Source organism: Phyllobates terribilis, unplaced genomic scaffold (assembly GCF_046119375.1).
Source record: "Phyllobates terribilis strain yellow unplaced genomic scaffold, ASM4611937v1 Scaffold_3__8_contigs__length_932513732, whole genome shotgun sequence".
Taxonomy (NCBI): domain Eukaryota; kingdom Metazoa; phylum Chordata; class Amphibia; order Anura; family Dendrobatidae; genus Phyllobates; species Phyllobates terribilis.
This window is the reverse complement of record NW_027362763.1, coordinates 872,864,552-872,891,766: the sequence shown is the minus strand read 5'-3', so window position 1 is coordinate 872,891,766 and position 27,215 is coordinate 872,864,552. Positions and strand designations below refer to the sequence as shown.

Sequence of the window (27,215 nt, the reverse complement as noted above, 5' to 3'; positions counted from 1 at the left end):
ACTTTATAATTGGGTTACAAGACCCTTTCAATATTGTTTGACCCTGTGATTGGCTAATTGTATGTAATGATGCTCTGTCAGTGGCTGCATGGCAGCTCTAAAATGGCTACCATGGACAGGTTTAGCGCAAGACACTCTGCTTACCAGATCCAAGAGTTTGCCATGGCCTTCACCCTTTAACCCCTGTACAGGGATGTGGACTTAAAAGGGACCGCTGGGCTAGGGTCCCTAGAATAATCTGCTGTATGGTGATGCAGGCTGGCAGGAGTGGTCAGGTAACCAGACCAAAACCAAGAGGGCAGCAAAAGTTTAAAATCGTCAGGCATGAGAAAGGTCAATAAACAAGCCGAGGTCAAAACCGGAAAGCACAAGTACCATGCAGGAGCAGACACCAAAGACCTTAACCAGAGGAGCACAAAGCTATACCTGGCAGCTTCCAGCAGTAAGGTGGAAGCTTAATTAGGGAATGGTGCTTTCCAGTTGGCTGAAGCAAGGAGCTGATAACTTCAGCTGGACAGCACACACACCCACACTGAGAGTGATGGCACTGCAGGTCCCAGCCTCCCTAACCTTAGTGCCTGCTTCGTCCAGAGCTTCTGGTTCCAACATCTCTTCTATCACCAGTGCTGCCCGCAGAGCAAATACGTCAACGCCCGGCGACAGAAGCAGAAGGCGCAGGAGCAGGGTTTGGTGGAGATGTGACATGGTAGCAGAGTTACAGGTGCTTTATTTCCTTATGATTGGGAATTCCCTGCTCCCATTGTACAGGTTTCGACTAATGTTTTGAGTGAACAAGAAATCAGTCACACTTGCTGCATACATCTGATGAGACTGGTGCATTTACTTTGAAAGTCCATTTCAAAATGGCAGTATCCTTATTTTAGGAAAAACATTTTAAGAGTCCAGCTTATAAAATTCTAATATCAAAACATTTCAAAAAGACTTATACTGCCATTGTGGCATGGATTTTCAAACAAACTACACCGGCCTCATCAGCTCTAAATGATCTTTGCAACAATATATGCAGTTTATACCATGAAATCTGGTAAAAGATCCATTTAAAATTCAGTCACATTGAAGAGTAAGAGTAAGTTTTTGTTTCACAGGAGGGCTACTATATAATAAGTGGCCCCTTTCATATAATTTTACTTTATTTTGTCAGATACTGATGAATAAGTGGCTATGAAAAGTCCATATGTGTTTATTGAGAAAGCTGGGTAGAGATTCCATTGACGTGTCTGTTTTTCCAACCATGCTCTGTTCTTATTTTTATTGTGTTTGTTTTATTTTCCTATTTCATTTCACCATATTGGATATTTTTCTCATACTTTCCAGTGTACTCACTTAGACCAAGCTGGAAATGAATAGAAGCCTGTACTATCGTCAGAATGTATGAATTCTGTGGCAGCGGAGACCGTTCAGGCACTAATAATACAATATGTATGGTAGTCATGCTTCCATGCACTCGTCATCTGCAATAAGAGGATACAGCATACATTATTAGTTAGTATATGTGTTCAAGGATTAACTTCAGGCTCCGAGTATTTCTGATGTAAGGGTATCATTACCATGTACATGAGTTCTGCTCATTCACTTTCTCTTTTGTCACATATGACTTAGAATTGATACGCTTGGGAGATGACTGGAGTCTTGCGGTTGAATGAGTATGACATTCCTCAGGTTCATTCAGTTGACATTTCAAAAGACATTATGGGTTAGTGACTTTGAAGAACAAATACTAGAAAATGATGTGGTTGTGGTCGAAGGCAGAGTTTCAGGCTGTGACGCGTATAATATTTCACATATCTAAATCACAATCTTTAATTACCGTAATAAATACAGTGTCATGAAACCGTATCCTGATTTCTTCTATTTTAGTGTATTTGTGTCTATAAATTGTTTCAAATCTTAATCGAAGTGTAACACAAAACCAAAGTAAAATGTGGTTTTTAAATGATCATGTCATTGACTGACAGAGAAATAATACCCATTTGAAAAAGTAATTGGGGAAAAAGTAAGTCATTGTAATTTGGTAGCAACAACTCTAAGCCCTACTATAAGAGTCAGTATTTCAGGTTTTTCAGCTTTTAGAAATTTTTAATTCACGCTTTGATGGAGAATACTTCTAACTCAGGATTGAGAGCATGAAAAGCCCATTAAAGGTCCCACATCCGCATCTTAGTGGGGTCAACTCAGGATATTAGCTATGCTGTTCCAAACTCCAAATTTTTTTTTTGAGCCATGTAGTGGTAAGTTTACCTTTGTGCCTCAGACTGTTGTCTTACAGGGATATTGTAGGACTTTGACATTGATGATCTAGCCTTAGGTCAGATCGGTAGAAGATAAACTCCTAGTACCCCCTCAATTAGCTGATTGAAGGAGCCATTGGCCTTTTTTAAGGAGTTGAAGAAACTACTGTCAAGACAACCCAATGTCCATATGCCCCGTTTGGCCAGTACAAGGGATATCATCAGATGAAGGCATCAGACAAACCCTATAAGTGATGTTTTATTCAAATTTTGTTGACTTAGTAAGAGGCGGGAGTGGACATACTGGTAGTGCCACCGGTGCAGCCACACAAGGGTCCCGGAGGTAAGGGGCCCATTTTCACCTCCAAAGCAGGTGGAATTGTGCTGTATGATGAGATGTTAGGCTACAAAGGGCACAGATACTGTTCTTGCACATGGACCCTCTTCAGTCTGTGTCTGCCCCTGGTAAGAGGTACATACTTATTCACACAAGGCTAGTTTTTATTTTCAACAAGTTTTTAAAATGTTTTCTGATGGAAAGTTATTTCAACCAGTGATATTTAAATTCCCACTAAATGCCCTACATTTATAGAAAAACCTTTACATTAAGTAACCTGATTAAAGCCAGGGCCCATTTTTTGCATATTTGTGATATGTATTATTTCTGTTTAAACGTACCCCTCTTTGCAGGTTCACTTTCCAAACCCCCTTTTGTCAGACCTGTCCTCTGCTCTCCAGGTATTGTTCTGCTTCCTTCTATAACTCTGCTGTGTTTTCACTCTTTACAGTTTCCAGTAGCACATTTGCTAAACCGATATTCTAGATTTTGTGCATGCCACTGCTTTGCTTGCTTTGTATCTTACATAAATTCATAAATAGCTTTTCCATCGTTTTCTAAGACAACAGTTCTTATTGGAGTGCACTTTTTACAGATTGACTTTAAAATCCCACTGGCTTAAACTGAAAACTGCTTTTTTAATCAAAAGTTACAGAAGCTTTATCACTTAAACATTGTTTACAAAGAACCGAACCAGGCGAGCTGCAGAGGACAAAATCACCATGTCCCATGGAATATCTGAAAAGTAGTATAACTATTGATCATATTGGATTTTTACATACGCCAAATAAATGTTTGCTATGGGGAGGTCCCTGTAATACCTCTGGGAGTCCACCCTCTTGGAAGACGAGGGTTATTCTGCTAGCCAAGGTGGAAAAAATGGAGAGGTGCATGGCTCTCTCTCTCTTAAAGTGTATAGGAGTTACAAAAAGAGCCAATCAGGGTGCACCAAACTCTCCATTGAGCTTGCCCTGTCAGAATGGGTGTCGGGGACCACACTTCTGACTTGTGAGAATGAATGCACCTCTATTACTTATATTCTACCCATTTCCCAGATGGGAATGATAGTTTAACCTTTTACACAGAGGTTACATGCCCCAAAGACTACTCGGCCTTCCCAGCTATAACAATCGGCACTTCATGATTGGGCTTTAAAGAACTGTCCAATTGCACTCTGCACCTCAGAGCCGCTGTGAATCCGCAGCATGTTTCATGGATCCAGTGTAGCATTCACAAGCTGTAATTATCCAGTACAGAAATTGTCACCCACATGCTAGACTTGGTAACACTGCCTTAGTCTAACAGCACCTCTCTAACAACCTGGCAGAACAGAACAATTCATGGATTTCTGTGTAGTGTGTGAACATTAGAACAGGAAAAAGCTTCTTGGCTACAAACCAAATGCTGCTTATTGCCTAGCTGCCAACCAGATCAAAATGTCTCCTGAACTGGTATGACTGACTCCCAACTAGTGATGAGCAAATGTGCTTGGATAAGGGGTTAACCAAGCACGCTCAAGCCCTAACCGAGTATCTTTGGCGTGCTCGTATATTACACTCGAGTCCCTGCGTCTGCATGATTTATGGCTGTTAGACAGCCTCAACATATGTGAGGATTCCCTAACAAACAAGCAATCCCTGCATGTGTTGAAGCTGTCTAACAAATCATGCAGACGCAGGGACTCGAACATAATATACGAGTACGCCGAAGATACTCGGATAACACCTGAGTGTGCTCGGATAGGACGTTATCCGAGCACTTTCACTCATCACTACTCCCAACCTATAACTCACAACCAAGGTTAAAAGAGATGTCTTGTCACAACATATTGATGACTATATATAGGATAAGTTATCAATATCAGATCTGTAGGGGGTCCAACAAATGGCACCCTTATCAATCAGCCATTATTTGCTGTTCTGCAGTACCCGGCAGCAGCCGCTAAACATTGTCTATGGTATTGAAAGAGCAAACCGAGTATAACGCTCACCTATTTTCATCAGTCCCAGTGATAATGAATTGGGTGGGGCCCTGTTCTTAGGATCTCAAGAGGTCTGATAGTTGGGATCCTCTGTGACCCCGATAACGGACCTTTAGAAGTGCACCTCCACTCCATTCAAGACTGAGCACTGCAGCACCCTGTTCCTGGGGTTCTGGAGTCATGTTCTTGAGGTCCGCTGTGGTCTCAGCACATGTCCCCTCAACAATCACCAAGTTATCTCCTATTTTCCCTCCCCTGGATGTGGGATAACGTGCAATTTTGAGGAAGTCCCTTTAATTGTACTAGTCTGTGATTCTGTAATGTTAGTGTTAAGAAATACTGGTTGACTCTTTACAGTTAATTGAGTGTACGATTGACATATAAAAAGCAGGCCCCAAAAAGCGCATGTTATATGTTACTGTTTTATTGTTTTTCCTCTATTTTTTACATCTCTGCCAGTGACACACACATACTAATGTTTGCTTTTGCATGTTGAACTCATAGTGGCCATGTATATAAAGTGTAGATTGGACTAGCGTGGTTGTGTCATGAGGCGTGCTTGTTACCTCTGCTGTGCTTTCCCACACACCCCTGTGGCCCAGAGATGCGCCAGTCTGCACTCCCACCAGTTCTCCTCTCTGATCCTAGGCAGGCAGAGACCACAGATTTACTATGTATTTCTGTACCATCCTCTAAGGTGGGACTTCTTTCATCCAGCATCAGCTGCAATTAAGAACTGTTTTCTTTAACTGAATAATCATTTAGTATGTGATATTAGCACGTAACTATATAGAAAATTTTGGTCTTTGAGTCGTCGGTATGCTAACAAGTTAACATTTATATTTCCCGTTTATCTATTTCTTTGTCTGTGATTTTACCATTTTCATATTGTCCTGGAAAAATGATTCTACTCATAATATCAAGACAACAGCAGATCTGTCACCTGCTGACAAACAATGTATAGAACATATTGCAAAGGAAAACTGACCGGAAAATATTGCTTTGCCATGGGCCTCTGCTCCATTTTCATTTGCACCCGGTATTAAACCCCTTCTTGATGTTGTGATTAGTGTTATAGCGTTCTGATGATTTAGTGTTTCTGCTTCTTTTGTGCTGTATATTTCATTTTTTGCCCAAATTGGAATAGCTTCAATTTTGGTAATATATGTATGGAATATTAGAAGCAGCACCGTATAAGAGTGCAAATCCAAATCCGACCTCAACTAAGTCTATAGATAATATGCAAAAATGGCAGCGCTCATCCAATAAGTGAAAAAATTAAGGTGCCTGTATTAGTCTATATCCAAAGCATTGCTATAGCTATTGGAAATGCACTAATAAAGGCACCTTATTTTTTTTCACTTATTAAAGAGTGCTGCCGTTTTTTTTGATATTTTCAATTTTGGTAAACTATGCATTGCATTCAGAATTGAAGCAAGATTTAAAATGTGCAATCTCAGAAAAGGGAACAGTTTTTAAAGAATTAGCGTCAAATTTTATAGGTAAATAATAGTGTATTGGGGCAATGGTGATGTGTTCTCTATATATTATTCTTTTTAGAACTCAATATATACATAAAATATTTTACTTGCTAGTATAGGTAATTAAATTGGCCGAATTGAGACATCCGTGAAGCATGGTGTGAGGGCGGATGCAAATACTCTGACCCACCATGGGCTCCTGACCCGAGCTCAGTAGCCTCATAAATGCCTGTGCAGTTGCTGAGTTTGGGTTAGGAGACCTGCGGCTGGTCCTGACATTGCAGTTCTTTCATAGATGTCTCAATTTGTTCTATCTTTTAAGACAGATTGTGACCTACCAGGTGTATTCAATATTTAAATGCAACACTCCTTTTATTTTTTAGTGATTTGTCATCTTCCTTGCATGAATGGAGGCCAATGTGCGGCTCGAGACAAATGTCAATGCCCACCTAATTTTACTGGCAAGCTCTGCCACATACCAGTGCAGAATGGCAATGGACAAAAACAGTACCCACACCAGCAAAATTCAATAAAAACATCAGGATCTCACGTCATCCATTCTACCCACACGTTACCACTCACTGTAACAGGACAACAAGGCATTAAAGGTACGTGACGTTCCCGCGCATGGTAAAGTATCCTTGTTTGTGTTGGTCTAGCGCATTGCACTTCCATCCAGATTGCTATGAGTGTAAGAAGTATTGAAGAGCACTTTGACCAACCAATTATGACTTTAAAAGGACTTGTCTCACGAAGATTGCTGCTGGTGTGGCTTCTTCATTGCTTGCAGAGGGAAATTGTCATATATTATAAGTAGATTTTCCATGCAGCAAACATGGACATCTCGAGTAAAGCAAAGCAACGGCGTCCGTTTATCATAGAGGGAGATTCTAATCAGGGAGCCCCCTCTGTCGCACCTGTTGCCCTAATGGGGGCTTATGGACAGAGACTGCATTTATGAGACAACCTTTTTAATTCTATCATATCTTTGCTACAGTTTTCCGTGTCAAGTCTTTGTTGTAGCTTTTTCCAATTGACTTCAATCGGAATCTGATCGTTGTACAATCGTTCTGATATATTGTAGGCAATGTTACAGCAATTATCATTTATGAAACAATTTCATTTTTGTTTTAGTTAATTTCCCCCCAAACATGGTTAATATCCACGTGAAACACCCACCGGAGGCTTCTGTGCAGTTCCACCAAGTGTCCCGAGTCGAAAGTTCTTCGTCCACTCAGAAAAAAGACAGTCAGATTGGACAAGCACATGTATCTTACCATGGAGTCCAGAAGCATCAGTTACCTCATGCTGTATATCCACATCAGCAGACCATGTCCCACGTATTTCCAGTTTCGTCTAAAACCCAACTTGGTCGATGCTTCCAAGAAACCACTAACACTCAGGTAAGCTTGTTTTTTATAGATTTCTTGAGGCTCTACATATTTATACAGTGTTTAATAAATCAACTTGGTTTAAATATATGAATAAAAAATGTTGAATGTATATTCAGCACTCGGTGCTAACCACTGCACACAGTGGCTCAGTGGTTAGCACTGCAAGGCTACAGAACAGCGCCTGAGGTCCTGGGTTTAAATCCCACAAAAGACAACATCTGTATGCAGTAGAGCATTTTGTGCTGCACAAAAAGAACTCTTAACAGTATGAAAATTACTAGTATTGACCTGTCAACCTATGTACACCATGAGGGAAGTTTTAATTAAAGGGAATCTGTCAATAATATCAACCTTTTTAAGCTGTCTATATGGACATGTAGGTCATAGGAAGCTGAATAAAATGATACCTTGATATCTGCGATCTGATGTCTTATTCCAGAGATATTCACGTCTTTCTTATATGTAAATCAGTTCAGGACTCTTGAGTCGGAAACTAATCTGAATGAGAATCTGCCTCAAGAGATTATTTTAAATGAAAGGTGTTACTATTGTGAGGCAAGTAACCAACACAGGACAGAAGAAATGAACGTTGTCTTCTTACAAACACGTTTGCTGCAGGTCTCACAGCTCTGCTGTATGACAACTCTATTTCAACCCTGTCTGCCTGTGAGATGGAAGCTGAAGCTGAGGGGAACCTGCGGCCATCACATATCACACTGGTAACCCCCCCCTGCATGTTAAATAATCTCTGGAGGCAGATTCTCAGGTAGATCAGTGTCCGGCCCATAGATCTTAACTGCTTCCCTGTACATAAACGTCGGCGCTTGCTGGGCTCTGTGCAGCGCCGACGTTTATAAACGGTCGGTGGTCCCGCAGCCCTCAGGACCCCCAGTGTCCTGCAAGCGCTGCGGGTGCGGTGCAGAGCGACAGCTCTGACAGGGGACATCATCGGGACCTGATTGGATCAGGTCCCAATGATGTTAACCCTTTGCTATCTTCTATATGCCACGATCTATAGTGATCGCGGCATTTAGAAGATAGTGAGAGGAGAGGGGGTCGTCCACTTACCTCTCTGACGGCCCCCTGATGTCTGACAGGACCTGCCGTTGTCATGGCAGCCGGAGGTTACATGACCGCCTCCAGGTCTGCCATGTACGGTGTCCTGCTAGACTTCAGCCTGCAGCTCAGTCTAGCAGGAGACACAGACAGTGTGAAACTGTCAGCAAAGCTCTCATGCAATGCAATACATGTCTATTGCATTGCATGAGAACAGTGATTAGAAAAATAAAAATTAATGTCCCATACAGGACTAAGTAAAAATGTAAAAAGAAGTCTAAAAAATGTTTTCAAACTGTTAAAAAAAATCACAAAATAAATACAAATAAATAAATAAAATATTAAACCAATAAAACCGTATATTTACGCAAAAAAAAAAAAAAGTACACATATTTGGTATTGCCGCGTCCGAAACAACCCGATCTATAAAACTTTCACACTAATTAACTCCTTCTGTGCACACTGTAATAAAAATAAATAAAAAACGGAGCAAAAAACTACTCTTTTTCATCATATCGCCAAACAAAAAGTGGAAAAAAATGTGATCAAAAAGCAAAATGGAAATAAAAATGGTACCACTGAAAACGTCATCTTGTTCCGCAAAAAAAAAGCCGCCATACCGCTCCATCAGCCGAAAAATGAAAAAAATATAGCTCTCAGAATAAAGCGATGCAAAAAAAATATTTTTTCTATAAAATTGTTTTATTGTGTAAAAGCGCCAAAACATAAAAAAAATATACGGTAAGTGTAGTATCGCTGTAAACGTACTGACCCGAAGAATAATACTGCCTTATCATTTTTACCACACGCAGAACGGCATAAAAAAAAACCTCAAAAAACAATTCCTGAATTGTTGGTTTTTGTTAATTTTACCTCCGAAAAAGCGGAATAGAAAGCGATCAAAAAATGTCACGTACCCAAAAATGGTACCAATAAAAATGTCAACTCGTCCCGCAAAAAACAAGCCATCACATGACTCTGTCGGCCGAAATATGGAAAAATTATAGCTCTCAAAATATGGCGATGCAAAAACTAGATTTTGCAAAAAAAAAAACGTCTCTTATTGTGTGACAGCTGTCAGTCATAAAAACCTGATGTAAATCTGGCATCTCTGTAATCGCACCGACCCGAAGAATAAAGTAATCTCATCACTTATACCACACGAGGAACTGCGTAAAAAATAAATAAAACCAATTCTTCACCTGCTACTGATTTGTTTATTATGTCTCCCAAAGATCGCAGTAAGGCTCTGCTCACATTTATCCTGCGCTCTGCGCTGAGCACTTACACCAGAGTTTCCGTGTAAATCTCTGAAATACGTGATTCAGACGAAACCCATGACAGAAGATTCCCTGTAATGAGGCAGATATAGGCCACTGTGGATGCCGTCTGGCCTGTGATCCCACGGTGTGAGTTATTTTAGGCGTGCATAAAAGTGCCGTTGGCCACAGTTTTGTGCACTTCTGAAAAAAGGACACCGCTAAACAGAAGCCAGACGGAGTCCAGAGTAACTCTGCTGCCTCATTACAGTGAATGGATCCCGCAGGGGTTTCATCTGAATTACATCACTTGGAAATTTAGATGGAAACCCCGATGTAAGTGCTCATCCTAGCGCGCCGGATAAATGTTACTTAAAATGTTCCCAATAAAAGCTTCAACTCAGTCCTCAAAAAAAGCTAGTCCCTACTCAGGTCCGTTATCTGTTAAAAATATAAGGGACTTCCAAGTTACTGGTAGCAGAAAGGCTCTTGAAAAGCGAAATGGCCTTTGCCCCCCAAAAGAAATTCAGAAAATTTTGTGCTCCCAAATTCAAATGCCTAATCTACAATAATTTGTTCTCCAATTGTCAAATGGAGCGCTCCGTCCCTCCCAGATCTCGCCGTATGGCTAAGCGGTACGATACAGCCACATATGGGGTAATGCCACTTTTAGAAGAAATTGTGTGACACATTTCGGCACCATTTTTACCCATTGCCCTGTGTGAAAATGTAAAATCTGAGGGTAAAACATTTTTTTGTGGTAAAAATATAATTATGTTTTCTTCACTGCCCAATAGTATAAATTTAAAAATGAAAAAATACTCACTACTTCCCTAGATGAATTCCTTGAGAGGTGTAGTTTACAAAATGGGGTCACTTGTGGGGGTTTCTGCTGTTTCGGCATGTCAGCGACTCTTCAAATGTGACATGGTGTCTGCACCCTATCCCAGCCAACATAGCGCTCCTTTCTCTTCCGGACCCTGCCGTACACCAAAGCAGTGGTTTTCCCCCACATATGGGGTATCGGCGTACTCAGGAGAAATTATCCTTATAATAATGCAAAATTAGGGGATGAAAAACATTTTTTGTGGGAAAAATGTGATAATTTTATTTTTACAGCTCAATATTATAAACTTCTGTGAAACACCTGGGGGTGCAAGGTGCTCACCACACATCTAGATAAGTTCCCTAAGGGGTCTAGTTTCCAAAATGGTGTCACTTGTCGGGGGTTTCCACTGTTTAGGCACATTAGGGGCTCTCCAAATGCAACATGGCGTCCGCTAATTATTCAAACAAATTTTACATTCCAAAAGTCAAATGGCGCTCTTTCCCTTCCGAACCCTGCAGTGTACCCAAATAGTGGTTTTCCCCCACATATGGGGTATCGGCATACTCAGGAGAATATGCACAGCAAATTTCATGGTGCAATTTCTCATGTTACCCTTATGATAATGCACAATTAGGGGATGAAAAACATTTTTTGTGGGAAAAATGTGAAAATTTAATTTTTACGGCTCAATATTATAAACTTCTGTGAAGCACCTGGGGGTGCAAGGTGCTCACCACACATCTAGATAAGTTCCCTAAGGGGTCTAGTTTCCAAAATGGTGTCACTTGTGGGGGGTTTCCACTGTTTAGGTACATCAGGGGTTCCCCAAATGCAACATGGCGTCCGCTAATTATTCAAGCAAATTTTACGTTCAAAAAGTCAAATAGCGCTTCTTCCCTTCCGAACTCTGGCGTGCGCCCAAACATTGGTTATTCTCCACATATGGGGTATCAGCGCGTTCAGGAGAAATTGCACAACAAATTTCATGGTACAATTTCTCCTATTACCCTTATGATCATGCAAAATTAAGGGATGAAAAACATTTTTTGTGGGAAAAATGTGAAAATTTTATTTTTACGGCTCAATATTATAAACTTCGGTGAAGGACCTGGGGGTGCAAGGTGCTCCCCACACATCTAGATAAGTTCCCTAAGGGGTCTAGTTTCCAAAATGGTGTTACTTGTGGGGGGTTTCCACTGTTTAGGCACATTAGGGGCTCCCCAAATGCCACATGGCGTCCGCTAATTATTCAAACAAATTTTACATTCAAAAAGTCAAATGGCGCTGCTTCCCTTCCTAACAAAAAAAAATTTTGGTTCCAAAATTGTGCTGATGTAAAGTAGACATGTGGTGAATGTTATTTATTAACTATTTTGTGTGACATATCTCTCTGATTTAAGGGCATGAAAATTCGAAGTTTGAGAATTGCAAAATTTTCTAAATTTTTGCCAAATTTCCGATTTTCTCACAAATACACGCAAGTGATATCGAAGAAATTTTACCACTATTATGAAGTACAATATGTCACGAAAAAACAGTCTCAGAATCAGGGGAATCCGTTGAAGCGTTCCAGAGTAATTATTTCATAAAGTGACAGTGGTCAGAATTGAAAAAATTGGCCTGGTCACGAAGGCAAAAACAGGCTCTGGCACGAAGTGGTTAACAGCTCATTTACATATAAGAAAAACGTGGATTTCTCTAGAATAAGACATTGGATCGCAGATATCAAGATATCATTTTATTCAGCTTCCTATGACCTACATGGCCACATAGACAGCTTAGGAGGGTTGATCCTACTGACAGGTACCCTTTAATTGCAAATATTTTTTTCTGTGCTCTGATATCTAAACCTGGGATGCGTCCTATGGTAAGGTCCCGTCCCGTCTGCTCTGTGCTGCATTAGTCAGCATTCAAAAGATTATTATGAGGCCCCGACAATTCTAGTTTTTATCTGCTATTGAAGCTTCCTTTATTTCTTGTGGTCACATAAAAGAGAAAATACAGCCTATATAAGAGAATGCCAAGAGTGTGCAAAGCAGTCATCAAAGCAAAAGGTGGCTACTTTGAAGAACCTAGAATATAAGACATATTTTCAGCTGTTTCACACTTTTTTGTTAAGTATATAATTCCACATGTGTTAATTCATAGTTTTGATGCCTTCAGTGTGAATGTACAATTTTCATAGTTATGAAAATACAGAAAAATCTTAAAATGAGAAAGTGTGTCCAAACTTTTGGTCTGTACTCATAGGCGGATTATAATGAGGGCAATCCGGGCTACCGTTCGGGGTCCCGAGCCTGCAGGGGGCCCGCGGCTCCGGGCGGGGTATCTAATGCCAGATTGCCCTTATTATATGTGCGGGCCGCTGCGGCACTGCAGCAGTTAACTTCCCTGTGCTGACCCGGCCGCATCACTGTGCGCGACCGTGTCGCCTAGCTGTGACGTCACGCAGTGCGCGCCCGGCCTGCACTGCTGCAACGGAGAACTTAGAGAAGGCAGGCAGGAGGAATGGAGCCGGAGGATGGTGAGTCTGTGTGTATGTGTGTGTGTGTGCAGGCAGATATCATTGTGTGATGTCTGTTTATATTTATTTTTGTGTTTCAAATGTGTTTATGCGTGTATGTATATGTCTGTATATGTTTGTGTGTGTGCGTCCTCCTGCTGAGTATAGTTGGCGCCGTGCGGCCTCCTGCTGTCTCTGGGGGGGGCGCCGTGCGGCCTCCCACTATGTATAGTTGGCGCCGTGCGGCCTCCCGCTGTGTATAGATAGCGCCGTGCGGCCCCCTGCTGTGTATAGATGGCGCCGTGCGGCCCCCTGCTGTGTATAGATGGCGCCGTGCGGCTTCCTGCTGTGTATAGATGGTGCCGTGCGGCCCCCTGCTGTGTATAGATGGCGCCGTGCGGCCTCCTGCTGTGTATAGATGGTGCCGTGCGCCCCCCCTGCTGTGTATAGATGGCGCCGTGCGGCCCCCTGCTGTGTATAGATGGCGCCGTGCGGACCCCTGCTGTGTATAGATGGTGCCGTGCGGCCCCCTGCTGTGTATAGATGGTGCCGTGCGGCCCCCTGCTGTGTATAGATGGCGCCGTGCGGCCTCCTGCTGTGTATAGATGGCGCCGTGCGGCCTCCTGCTGTGTATAGATGGCGCCATGCGGCCTCCTGCTGTGTATAGATGGCGCCGTGCGGCCTCCTGCTGTGTATAGATGGTGCCGTGCGGCCTCCTGCTGTGTATAGATGGCGCCGTGCGGCCTCCTACTGTGTATAGATGGCTGCGTGCGGTCTCCTGCTGAGTATAGATGGCGCCGTGCAGCCTCCTGCTGTCTCTGGGGGGGGCGCCGTGCGGCCTCCCGCTGTGTATAGATGGCGCCGTGTGGCCTCCCGCTGTGTATAGATGGCTACGTGTGGCCTCCCGTTGTGTATAGATGGCTACGTGCAGCCTCCCGCTGTGTATAGATGGCTATGTGTGCTCAATATTGAGTCATACAATTAATGTAAGGCTACGGTATGTGCCCACGATACAGAAATGTTCCGGATTTTTTTTGAGCATCTCCCTGGCAGAAAATACGCATGGGGATTTTACATGCGGATTGTACATGCGGATTTTACGTGCTTAATGTACATGCGTTTTCCTGCCAGGGACATGCGGATGTGAATCGTTCTTCACTTGCATTTCCGCATGCAGGTTGACAAGCGCTTTTCAAGCGATTTTAGCATCACTTGGAAAGTGCTTGACAACTTGGTCACACTATATAAATCCATGCAACCAGCATGGATTTATATAGTGTGACCGTAAAAGAATGGTAAAAAAATAAAAAATATATACTTACCTTCTGATGGCCTGCCGACGTCAGCGGTCGCGTGACCCGTCACATGACTAAATGACGTCACGGCAGGTCCTTTTCAGACCATCGCGAGCTGCCGGCAAGCCAGGACGCATCGGATAAAGACACCGGGGGCCATCAGAAGGTAAGTATAATATTTATTTTTTATTCTTTTTTTACAGGTTCTATGGTACCCGGGTCCGGAGGACAGTCTCCTGTCCTCCACACCCGGGTACCATCCGCACATTGAAACGCATGGATTCCGCATCTACAGATGCAGGGATGCGGATTCCATGCGTTCTAATGCAAGTCAATGGCGGCGAAAACGCCGTTCTTCCGCAAAATAATTGGTAATGCTGCGGATTTTTCCGCAATGATAATCTGCAGCGGAAATTTCCGCAGCATGTACACAGCACATGCTGATAATCCGCAGAGGAAATTTCCGCAGCATGTACACAGCACATGCTGATAATCCGCAGCGGAAATTTCCGTAGCATGTGCACAGCACATGGGGATTATCATTGGGGAACATGGCAGGCCTTCTACCAAGCGTTTTTTAAGCGTTTCTGCAGCGGAATTGCCGCTGCGGAAACGCTTAAAAAACGCATAGTGGGCACACAGCCTAAAAAAAATATTATAATTAATATTGTGCCAAATTAATTTCACGTGAACTATCTCATGATCTATCACAGGGGATCATGTGACATGTCACGTTATACATCAGGTGTGTGTGGGGGGCCCGCGCGTTCTAAACTGCCCGGGGCCCTTGCTACTCTTAATACACCCCTGTCTGTACTGTGTATATATATATATATATATATATATATATATATATATATATATATATATATATATGTATATATATATATATAATTAAAACATTCTATAGGGATGTCAGAAGATTAAATTGGTGTAGTTCAGACTTCAGACCATTGCCAATTTCCAAGACTATAAGGTGACCTCCCTCTCGACACCTCTGACACCAGAATTCGATCTAAGAACCTACTTAATGGTGATTTGTCTAGATCTTTGTGCCAGAGATTTCCAGAATCTGAGCTCTTTCTGCAGTAGGAAAACCATCTTTGAAGGCTATTGAAATCTGTATTTTTTTTCTGTAAGTGTTTTCTTTCTGTAAAGTTTGAAGTTAGTGAAGTTGTTAGGTTTCCGTAGTTAATTCATTCTAGATACCTTCCTGGCTAAAATATTCCCCAAATCACTAATATGTTCAGCATCTGCCTCACTTTTCTAACTCTTGTTAATGCTTCTGACTTCAATGTCGTACTAAAATGTGACATGTCCCTCTGCTGGTTCAAGAAGGAAATCATTGACTTTTATAAAATGTCAGATGAGTAAATTTAAAATAAACATTCACTATGCAAGAATGGTTCAGAATGAAAAACAGAGCAATAATAGGAAACTCAGATTACTCATAAGGAAAGGTACCATCAAAAATGGCCTAATGTTTGAATAAAGTTTTCATGTTTTTTTAGCTCCTTAGGGTGCTTTCACATTGTGTTTAGGCTCCCATTCAGTGTCCCTGTCGGGGCTTACATCCGAACCCACCAAAAAACTGGATTCGGACATATGCGCCGACGGGACCATAGACTATAATGGTGCCGACATAGAGAACGTGAGCTCTGACGTACATCATTTTCGGGCATGTACGCCTACTGGGGGTGGATACTCAGGCGTAGCAGACTGCTTCTTCATGTCCGTGTCCAGTAGGCGTATACGCCCGAAGTTGACACATGTCAGAGCCAGGGTTGTGGAGTTGGAGTCGTGGATTCGGTGTCCATTTTGGTGAAGTTGGAGTCGTGGAGTCGGTGTCCATTTTGGTGGAGTTGGAGTCGGTATAAAATGGACCAACTCCGAAAATATATAATAAATTGGGTACAGTAGTGCAATGCAGTTTGTGGGGAATATTTTTTCATAAGAATTTGGGAAAGTTATGAAATGTCCTATAACTGTCTGTCCTATTCCTGATCTAAGGGTCTAGACTTTTAGCTGAGATGAATTTTTGCTACAGTAAATTTATCACTTAAACATGAGCCATGTATGAGGGAGTCGTGGAGTCGGAGTTGGTGTCATGGAAATTGAGGAGTCGGAGTTGGAGGTTTGGCTTACCAACTCCACAGCCCTGTTCAGAGCAAACATTCGCTCTGTTGGCACCATTATACTCTATGACCCCGTCGGCGCATATGTCCGAATCCTGTTTTGAGTGGGGGTTCGGACATGACCAAAGCCAGGACCACTGAACTGGGGCTATAATGCAGTGTGAAAGCACCCTTAGTGACCAGGTCCGAATGGGCCTTAATGACCAGCCAATTTTTTTTTCCTCTTTACAGCAGCCATAATGTTTTTATATTTTTTTCATTGACGTGGCAGTATGAGGCTTTGCTTTATGTGGAACAAATTGTATCATTTTTAGCATAATTTCAGGGTACATGTAAATTATTGTGTAATTTACTTTCTTTTTATGACCCAAATGTAAAAAAAATCAATTTCTCCTCGTTTAGTATTTGTTTACTGATCACATTTTACCACTGGTGGATACAGAAAAAAGAGGGCCCCTGTGCAAGAACAGCATATGGGCCCTTTGCAGTCCAATAGCTAATCATAATGCACAATTCCATCTGCTTTGGGGTGGAAATGGGCCCCTTTACCTCATGGGCTCCTGTTTTGACTGTATAGGCTGCACCAATGATATGTCCAGCCCTGTATTTCACATCAAATAACTTGTTGAATGAATTCTCTAGGTTATTACAGTTGTTTGGATACATAATATGTGCAGTACATTTGTTATATGTGTGTAATAAAATAGATTGTATGTAAAAAAAACATTTTTGTAGTGAAGACTTGTTATTTTTTAGTACTTTTAAAAAAGGAAATGTTTTATACATATTGATATTATTTACAGGCTTTTTTACTCAAGAAATCATGAAAGATTTGAATTTTTTTCTTTTATTGTTCATTTTTTTCCACTGTAATTGGGACATTCCAAGGAGCCCCAGTTACAGGAATCACTTTTAGAGCTGATCTGGGTCTACTAGGACCCAGCAGCTCTGCTGTGCTAGTAGAGACTCCGTGATTATTTGACTACCAGGTCCAACAGATGCATTGGCGGTGCGGACGCTGAGTGCTATATAGTCAGCAAAGTAGAAGACAGAAGTGGTAATAAACTGCTGTAATCAAGCAGTGTTTATTCTAAGCCTTATAATATAATAATAATATATATACTCACACAATGGTTCACTTTTCAGAAGTAATTTCATCCCAAGCAGGATTACAGAGAAATATTATACCTATATAGAGATAGCGCAGGATCCGCCATTCAATAGGTGAGAGTCATCATTCGCTTCCTCCTCATCCCTCTACACAGGTCCTAAAAAATATCTAGAAAACTATCCCAAAAAAGTCAAAGAACATCTGCAGTCTTTTGTTTTTCCTATGATCCACATAGCTGTAAAGTATATTTCTGTTAATAGCACTTTGGGCAAGATGGCTCCACAGCTCCTCTGCACATGTTTTCACATCATGACAACTTATGTTCAATGAATGCAGTTGTTTAATATTTTTCCCCAGTGCCTCCCTGTCACCCAATTACTAAAATGATCCAGTTTTATTATGGAGTTTCTCTAACAAAGTAGAATTTTGCTAAAGAATAACTGAGATTTTTCAATGGCCCCAGAGATATGTTACCCAAAGATTTCTTACCTTTTATTTTTGTGGTAGCTTTTCATTTATATACAGTATACGGAATAAAAATAACGATATTTTATGGTTTGTACGAGTCTCAATAAAGTATAAATCCTTTTCCTACATCATTATGTATAAGTTGCTGAAAAAGTCATCTTCCTACAACCCCTCTACATGTGCTAGTGGCCATTGCACGGTGTACAGAAGCTGTTCCCGCTCAATCACCTGCTGGAAGATGGCCATGGTGGATAGTCTCTTTCCACCACTTACAGTGAGGTTTGTGTAAAATCCTAATCCCGGCCCTTTAACCTCTTCAGCCTTATTTATGAAAAATGTTGTGTTCCCTGGTACATAGGTTGCAGGCACCTTTATTTCCTTAGGCTGTCTCAGTTTCATATTCTTGAAATGTTTTGACACAACAAACCCAACTTAAATCCAAATAGTTACAAAGTTTTTATCTTTTATTATTTTAGATTGGATTCCTCCTCTATTTTGTGATGGATGTTGGTTCTTTCTGTAGTATTCTGTGACATGTATTAAGCCATTGGGACATATGAAGGGAGGAGCTGTTGCTGAGGTGCTTGGCACACGTACAGGCTGAGGTCATTCTGGTACAATGTTCTTTTATGTTGAAGAAACTGTGATAAATCTCTCATGAGACTGACATAATTGTGTGATCATGCAGTCCTGCTTGATCGCCATAAGGGTAATATTAAAATGATTGGCATCTTCATCAGGTTTTCTCATTTTTCTTAGATAACTATACATCCCTTGTGCTTTGCCATCAAGGAACATGCCATATACTGTACTTGCTGTTCTGTGACCATTGGAGTGCTTATATCATGTTCGCGCTTTCATAATTTGCTGAAAATGTAAAGTGCCGAATCCACGGTAGTTTATATTACAAATGAGTGTGGTATTCAAAACCCAATTCACACATTGCGGAAAACATCCGTGTGTAAATGAGAGTGGATTTTCGGTGGATTTTCAAATCTGCAACATGATCATTCTTGTGCAGATTTTAACTGCGGATTTCTCACTATAAGATGTTTTGTATTAGACCTTAGGTTGAAATCCGCAACAACATTTTTAAGCAACACATGCTGATTTTGTTGCTGATTCGTTGACGATATGTTGCAGATTTGTAATCTGTAGCAGAAATTTTCTGCAGTGGGCAAAAGTGGCCTTAAGCCTGGGTTCACCAATTGTGTATTTAGTGCGGATTTTATGAGCCGATTTCTAAACTGAAATACACATAATTTCTACATAAAAAGTCAACGCTTATTTTCCGCACTTATTCAGTTTTATGACCTTTCTTTTGTTATGGAAACTCAATAAAACGTGCCAAAAATGGCAGTAGTTTAACCTTCAGATTTAGGGTCCCCATTGAAATGAATCGGCAAAACACACACTGATAAGGTGCATTTCCACAGCGGAAAATTGACATGCCATGGATTTGAAAAAAGCAACAAAAGCCAATTTCCATGTTGATTTCGCACCTAGATAACAGTACAATATGTGGATAAGATTAAGTTAAAACTTCTCCACCTCGCTAGTACTATAATATGCTTCAGATTTTGCAAGCATAAAATCCGCAGACAGAATCTTCAGTTTGTGAACCCAGACTTAATATTGTTTGCATATAAATAAACAAACTATGGGACACATAAGTGGGATTTGGTATTATTTGTCTTTAGGATGCATTCATGGATAACCATGTACACTACGTTTCTCACATTCATAAAAGAACATATGCTAATAAGTAACTGTATACTTCCCTATTTCAACATTCAGTTTTACTGCATGAGGTGTTGCAAAGAATTTGCCCACATTTCTCAAAGAAATGTGATCACCCCTGGACAAAGCATTTCTTTGCGAAACACGTCAAGGGAGTGGAGTGTCCTTGGTTCCTAGTCTGGTATTATTTTACTACTTGGTTACACTCAGCAATGGATTGCTGCCCTATGGCTATGCTGATTAGTCCATTTATTTCTATTTATGCGGTGCGTATTTGGTTCTTGCGTCCCTTTTGGTATGTTAATCTTCTCCATGCCATACTTGCTATAGCTCCTGCTTTCTCTTTCTTTATCTTGACTCTATTTGCTACTGTGTGATCATGGTATTTTGTCAATCATGTGGTATACTTTTTGGGTATGCAATGATATTGCAGGGTACTCTAATTCTTTTCCGGGAGTCCCTGCTTTTAACCTTAGTCGTGCTGTGTCTCATTTCTTAACATGTCTATAATTTATGATTCAATAAAGTGATTTATTCTTCCTACTTGGGTTGCATCCTTTTGGTTATATTGGTGTTTCTCATAGTGACGCTTTTAGGCCTTGTTAATGGATTGTGGAAGTAAGGGTTTAATAATATTGTATGTAATAAGGACCTGGTTCTTCCTTTATTTTGTTTTTCATTCTATTTTTTGAGGGTGATTACTCACTTTTATGTATCTTGTGTGTATACGCCTACTGGAGGCGGACACTTTGATGCAGTCTGGGTGTTCGCCTCTAGTAGGCGTATACGGCCAAAAATGATGCATGACAGATTACATGGTGACTCAGTCTGCACCATTATCGTCAATGTCCCCATCGGCGCATACGGCTGAAACCCATTTCGTGGGGGGTTTGGACGTAAGGTGAAGGTAGAGAAGAACGCAGTGTGAAAGCACCCAGCCCCCATGTTCCCGTCAGTCATCGCTGGGTGGTCCTGTCTCAGACTCCGCTTGATGATATGTTTCAGATATACTGTATGTAATCTAGACTTTACATAGCCAGATTATTTACTTTTTGTTGCTATATACTAATCAGTGTTAGCTGTTTACCAACTTCATTTACTGTATCTTGTAACATAAATCCAATTACCGTATATTAACAGAAATCCAATTGATGAAAATCCTTTACTGGAGTTTTCTATTTGATGAAGGAGGTTGAAAAAAACATCCATCTTAAATATTGGCATCACTCACAAATGAACCATCAAATTCTAAACTTCCACACTGTCAGAAAAATGTAAAACAAAATCAGGTGTGGAACATGTTTCACACATTCCCTGTTACCATAATATGCAGGCATCAGTCCATAAAACAAAAAAAATACCCACCCAGCACATAGTAATGCAGACTGGAAAGGCTTAAAGACTCACGGTTTGGCTTCATATAGTTTAAAAATAAATATACTGTCAAGAACCAGCATGGATCATTTACTGCGCTAATGCTCTATCCCCTAAAGATCTTGGATAAGATCAATACCATGAAATATCATAGGATTAGAGATGTATCAAATACCAATGCAAGTTAAATGCAGATATAGTTACTCTAATATAAGAAATATGGTTGGGTTTTACTTGTGCTGGGAAGAATTCTATATACGAGCCAATACAAATCTTGATTTTTGACAGCGGCCTTCAGAAAATCTGAATCATTTAAACTTCCATCTTTAGACTGAAGAGAACATGGTATTTTTGTGCCACTTTGGGCCCATTCGCAGCTTTTATTGTGATCTTACTATAGGTTTATTGTGCATATAAACTGTAACTGCATCAGCAACCTATTAAGCCTGACAGTCCTCCAGATACTTGGGCTACAATTGGGCAAAATTTCTGGTATGATCTGGCATTTTTGTAACCAATTTGAAATTTGGAATTGATTAACATTTTTTTCTGTATTTATGGTAGGCCTTAAAGGGTATTTGTAAGCAGGTTTTTGCTATGTAATCCCCGAGCAGCATGATGTAGGGGCTGAGAGCTTGATTTCAGTGATGTGTCACTTACTGGGCTGTGTGTTGTTGTTTTAAAAAAAGCAGTGTTTTTTCAGCAGATTATCACTACAGGACTAGGTGTCTGGTGCCATGTAGTCCTCCTTCTCTATGTAACCCTCTTTGTCAGTGTACAGTATAGAAATCAGTGGTGTGGGCGAGGTTATACAGGGCTCAGCATTCTGAGCACTGCTAGATTTGCAGCAGATAAAACAGTGATTGCATCAAAATGACAGCAAGCACATCAGCAAATAACACATTACTGGAATAAGGGTCTCAGTCCCTACATCATGCTGCTCTCAGATTATATACACTCCCTGACAGAAGTTATGTCGCTTATCCATGTTATGTAAATAAAAGCTTATAACCTGATGTTAAATTCATCCATTGGTTTTATAAATTATTCTTTTGAAAGCTGAAACCCTCCCAAATTTGGTTTAGGTTAAGAAAATAAATTGGCATCAATGCTGAAATATTGATCATTTAATGAACACAGAATGGTCAGATTTTGGCAAGACAAAAGTTTTGTCGCCCTCAGAAAGTAATGTGATATTCAAACAAATAATTATCTTAAAATACAAATATATGCTGCATAACATTGGTGAATGAAGATGTGGTGCTATTAGAGTCATATTTAATATTTTGTGTGACTTCCATGAGCTTGAAGGACTGCATCCATGCGGTTCAACAATGATTCATACAATTTATTAATGAAGTCATCAGGAATAGCAAAGAATGCAGTCTTACATGCCTCCCAGAGTTCATCTAGATTGTTTGGTTTTGTCTTCCAAGCTTCCTCTTTCATCCTACCCCAAACCTGCTCAATGATGTTCATGTCTGGTGACTGGGCTGGCCAGTCCTTGAGCACCTTGATATTTTTTGCCTGGAGGAACTTTGTTGTAGAGATGGATGTATGAGATGGAGCACCATCCTGCTGCAGAATTTGACCCCTTTTATGATTTGGAATGTAAGAGGTAGCTAATACTTCTTGATATTTTAGGCTATTGATATTGCCTTCCACCTTGCATATGTTTCGCACACCCCCATACTGAATGTAACCCCAGACCATGATCTTTCCACCACCAAATTTAACTGTTTTCTGGTATTTTGGATCCATACGGGCTCCAGTAGGTCTCCTGCAGTACTTGCGACGACTGTGGTGTAATTCTACTGAAGATTCATCAGAGATATCCACTTTTCCAGAGTCCATCTGTTTAGCAGGCTGTGGGACTTTGCAAATGCCACACGTTTTTTTATTTGCCTTTTGTTTAGTGCTGGCTTCTGGGCACTGATTCGACCATGGAGGCCATTTCGAGGCAGAATCCTACAAACTGTTCTAGTTGACACAGGAACTTGAGGGGACCAGGCCTGTTGGAGCTCTGCTGCACTGGAAGAGGGGCTTGCTTTGGATTATCTAACCAACAAACGTTCCTCCTGAGCAGTTGTCTTGCGGGGTCTGCCGGACCCGCGCTTGTCAAACATCTCCAGTCTCTTCAAATCTTTTTTTAATTCTTTGTACTTGACGCTGAATCACATTAAAGGTGCCAGCCACCTCTGCAGTGGATCTGGTCTTCAGCCTCTTGATAATTAAGGCTTTGGTCGCAGGGTGGATTTTTGGCCGTTCAAGTGAAGGTCTGGGGTGCTGGGTTTCTTTTTATACACACCCACTAATTAATCGATCATTTACTGAGCACTGGTGAGGATGTAGACTAGGATTGGGTGCATTATATGACCAGGCGACAAAACTTATGTCTTGCCAAAATCTGACCGTTCTGTGTTCATTAAATGATCAATATTTCAGCATTGATGCTAATTTATTTTCTTAACCGAAACCAAATTTGGGAGGGTTTCAGCTTTCAAAAGAGTAATTTATAAAACCAATGGATGAATTTAACGTCAGGTTATAAGCTTTTATTTACATCAGGGTTCCCCAACTCCAGTCCTCAAGGCCCACCAACAGGTCATGTTTTCAGGATTTCCTTAGTATTGAACAGGTGATAATTCCATCATCAGCACAGGCAATAGTTACATCACCTGTGCAATACTAAGGAAATCCTGAAAACATGACCTGTTGGTGGGCCTTGAGGACTGGAGTTGGGGAACCCTGATTTACATAACATGGATAAGCGACATAACTTCTGTCAGGGAGTGTAGCAAAAAGCTGGTGTCAGATTCCCTTTAAAAAAGATAAAAATCTGTTTTTGCTTGGAGAAGGGTCATCTGGTTATGAGATGTGAAGATGTCCTCTTGTTCTTGAATGTATTGGACACCTCATGACATTATTAGTGGCTTCATTGAATTTGTGTCATAAAGTAAATGTAAAAATGATAAGACGAACAATTGATGTAACATATTTTTCATCTTCTGTTAGCAGATATGCCATAAATCTGACAACAAAAATACAAAAAGATTATTTTTATCAGAATTCTTAATATACAGAAGAGGAAAGAAAACATGATTAAAAACAGGTCGTGAGATTTCCATGTGAAAGGGGACCTGACAGTAATTTCAGTCCTAACCATGGACAGCATGAATCAGAACCAGGATGTACAATTGCTCCGATGTTTCTGAGAAAATATAGTTTAATGATCCGGCCAGGGACCAGATTAGTACGGACAGTGTGGCCCCTGGCCGACTTTTCCCCACACCTTCTCCAGTTGATTGACTGGTCTCTCCCTATGTACACACCTGGCAGAGACCTGTTATTCACCTGAAGAGAAGTGGGAAGAAGTGACCGCACCAAACGAATGACGTCTCTACTTATGGTCCCCGGCCGGATCATTAAACCGTGTTTTGCAATCATGCAGCTAGGCTCTGATTCATGCTGCGCTTGGTTTGGACAGCCTGAAGGGAATGACAGGTTCTTTTTAAGGGAAATGGGACAATACTTAATATATTACACATTTTAGCTAATGATAAGTGCTTAAAAAAGCCAAAGGAACTTTTCATGCAAGCTCAGCAAATTGAGCGCTAAATCGGGATGTTTCTTATTTAGTTATATGGAAGGTTCAATGCCAACTTCACCAGCTTCTCATTCTTTTTAGCACCAGAGTGATAGCAGTTCTGACTACCACTTGGTTATGGTAACGTTATGTGCTGCCTACTCAGTCCAAGGGGAACCCTATCTGTCTACCCTGCACGTCAAAAGGGAATTAAAGAGAACCTGTCATCAGGATCAGGCATGCTAAACTAAAGGTATGGGCATAAAGGCGCTGTTCTACTGATTTAATAGGTACCTTCAGTGTAGAAATCCTCAGCCTGGTTGTTCTTTAATGATCATTAGACGTTTGGGTGCAATAAGCTGTTCAGGCATCGGGGCGGGCCTGTGAGGCGGGACTGTGGGTAGGGTCTTCACGTCTCTTACATGGCCCTTCTGCTGCTTCTGGTGTTCATATATTCATACTGTTTAAAATTTTGCGCAGGCACCGTCCTAATTACAAACTGTGCTTGCCCACATTCATCTTGCGGCGGGCTTCAGGAAAATGGCACCGGTGTCTGCACATGTGCCGATTTAGATCTCGGCTCAATGACGTGTCGAGATCTCAATCTGCGCATGTGCCACCCCCTGCACCATTTTACTGAAGACCGCAGAGATGTAATCCTGCGCATGCTCCAACACCGGCGCCATTTTCCTGAAGCCCATCGCAAGATGAATTGGCACAAGTGTTGCCCATGGTTAGGGCAGTGCCGGTGGAAAATTTTAAACACCAGAAGATGCGATTATCAAAAGCAGTTGAGGGTCCATGGCAGAGATGAAGACCCTACTCACAGGCCCGCACCGATGCACAAACAACTTATTGCACCCAAACTTCTAATCATTAAAGGACAACCAGGCTTAGGATTTCTACGCTGAAGGTATTAAATTAGTAGAACAGCGCATTCATGCCCATACCTTTAGTTTAACATGAGTGATCCTGATGACAGGATCTCTTTAATGTTTTGGGGGCTAAGTAATACTATCTCCAGACAGAAGGAATTTTAATATGTTTTATATTATCTGTTAATTACACTAATACAGACTATGTAAGATAAAAGCATGATAATTTGGAATATGACTATGCGTTTCATTTTTTAAGCAGCTTTTTCAGCTGAAGGTTCACCTCTTATTTTCGTACTACTATTAACATCTCTTTTTAATTACATATTACATGTTAAGTCAGAGATCAAGGCGATGGTAATCTGGGAGAGATCTTGCTGGTAATGAAAGCTGGCTTTGTTTTGGATTCCTGACCCATCTCAGATGTGCATCGCCAGGTGTGTAATGATAAAACAGTGAAAGAACCTTAAAATCATTGACTCAGAATCCAAAACATTGGATCTAGATTTCATAATATTACTTCAAAGCCATCCTCTAAAAAAATGTAGGAATAGACTCCTTACTCTTTGAATTAACCTTTATTAAACAACCATCTGTTAATCTAGTACAGCATTGGTTTAATTAATTAATTAAAAGCCTTATCCATCAACATAAGTACAAAACTGCACAGGTTGCAGAAACGTGGATAAATGTCGGGCTAATGTTAACCACCGTTTACGTGGCTTATTGTCTCTTGAGTTTACCTTTTGAGGACCTTTTTTGTTAATGTCCAAAACTGGTTAAAGTGATCCTGTCACCAGATTCATGCTGCCCAAACTACTGAGCCTGGGTGCGTGATTGTAGTTAGATATGTTTTACTCTGAATTCCTGCGAGGAACCTGACGAACAACTATTACACAAGTGATTATTTTGGCCATAATAGAAGTAAAAGATGTTTATTGCTCAGACATGGCCAATGTAAGGAAGGCTGAAAGATAAGAAGACACATCAATACTGGACCAAGAAATATCTAAAGGTTTTTTAAAGGTTTCATGGACTAATGAGATGAGAGTGATTCTTGGTGGATCAGATGGATGGACCTGTGGCTGTATCAGTAACAAGCAAAGACCTCCACTTTGACTCAGACACCAGGAAGGTGGAGGTGTCATACTGCTATGTGCTGGTATTATCAAAGATGAGCTAGTTTGATCTTTTCAGGTTGAATATGGACTTAAATTCAATTCCCAAACCTACTGCCAGTTTTTAGAAGACACTTTCTTCAAGCAGTGATACAGGGAAAAGTCTGCATCTTTCAAGAAAACCATGATTTTTATGCAGGACAATGCTCCATCGCTTGCTTCAAAGCCCTCCACTGCTTGGCTGAAAGTAAAGGACTTAAAGATAAAAGAGTAATGACATGGTCCCTTTCTCACCTGACCTAAATCCTATTGAGAACTTTTGGACCCTTCTTAAATGGGACATTTATGGTGAAGGAGAACAGACACCTCTCTGAACAGTGTCTGGGGGGGCTGTGGTTGGTGCTACCCAAAAAGTTGATCATCA

The 27,215-nt window shown here is 41.0% G+C and overlaps 1 protein-coding gene across 3 annotated transcripts in view; it reads left to right on the top strand.

Moving 5' to 3' along the window:
- LTBP1 (latent transforming growth factor beta binding protein 1) overlaps window positions 1-27,215 on the top strand; it is a 439,153-nt gene that overhangs the window by 259,602 nt on the left and 152,336 nt on the right. For all 3 annotated transcript variants that reach the window (XM_073672632.1, XM_073672633.1, XM_073672634.1), the window contains 2 exons: window positions 6,432-6,656; window positions 7,183-7,451. In XM_073672632.1, coding sequence (XP_073528733.1) covers window positions 6,432-6,656; window positions 7,183-7,451 — 494 coding nt within the window. The remainder of the gene's footprint in view (window positions 1-6,431; window positions 6,657-7,182; window positions 7,452-27,215) is intronic.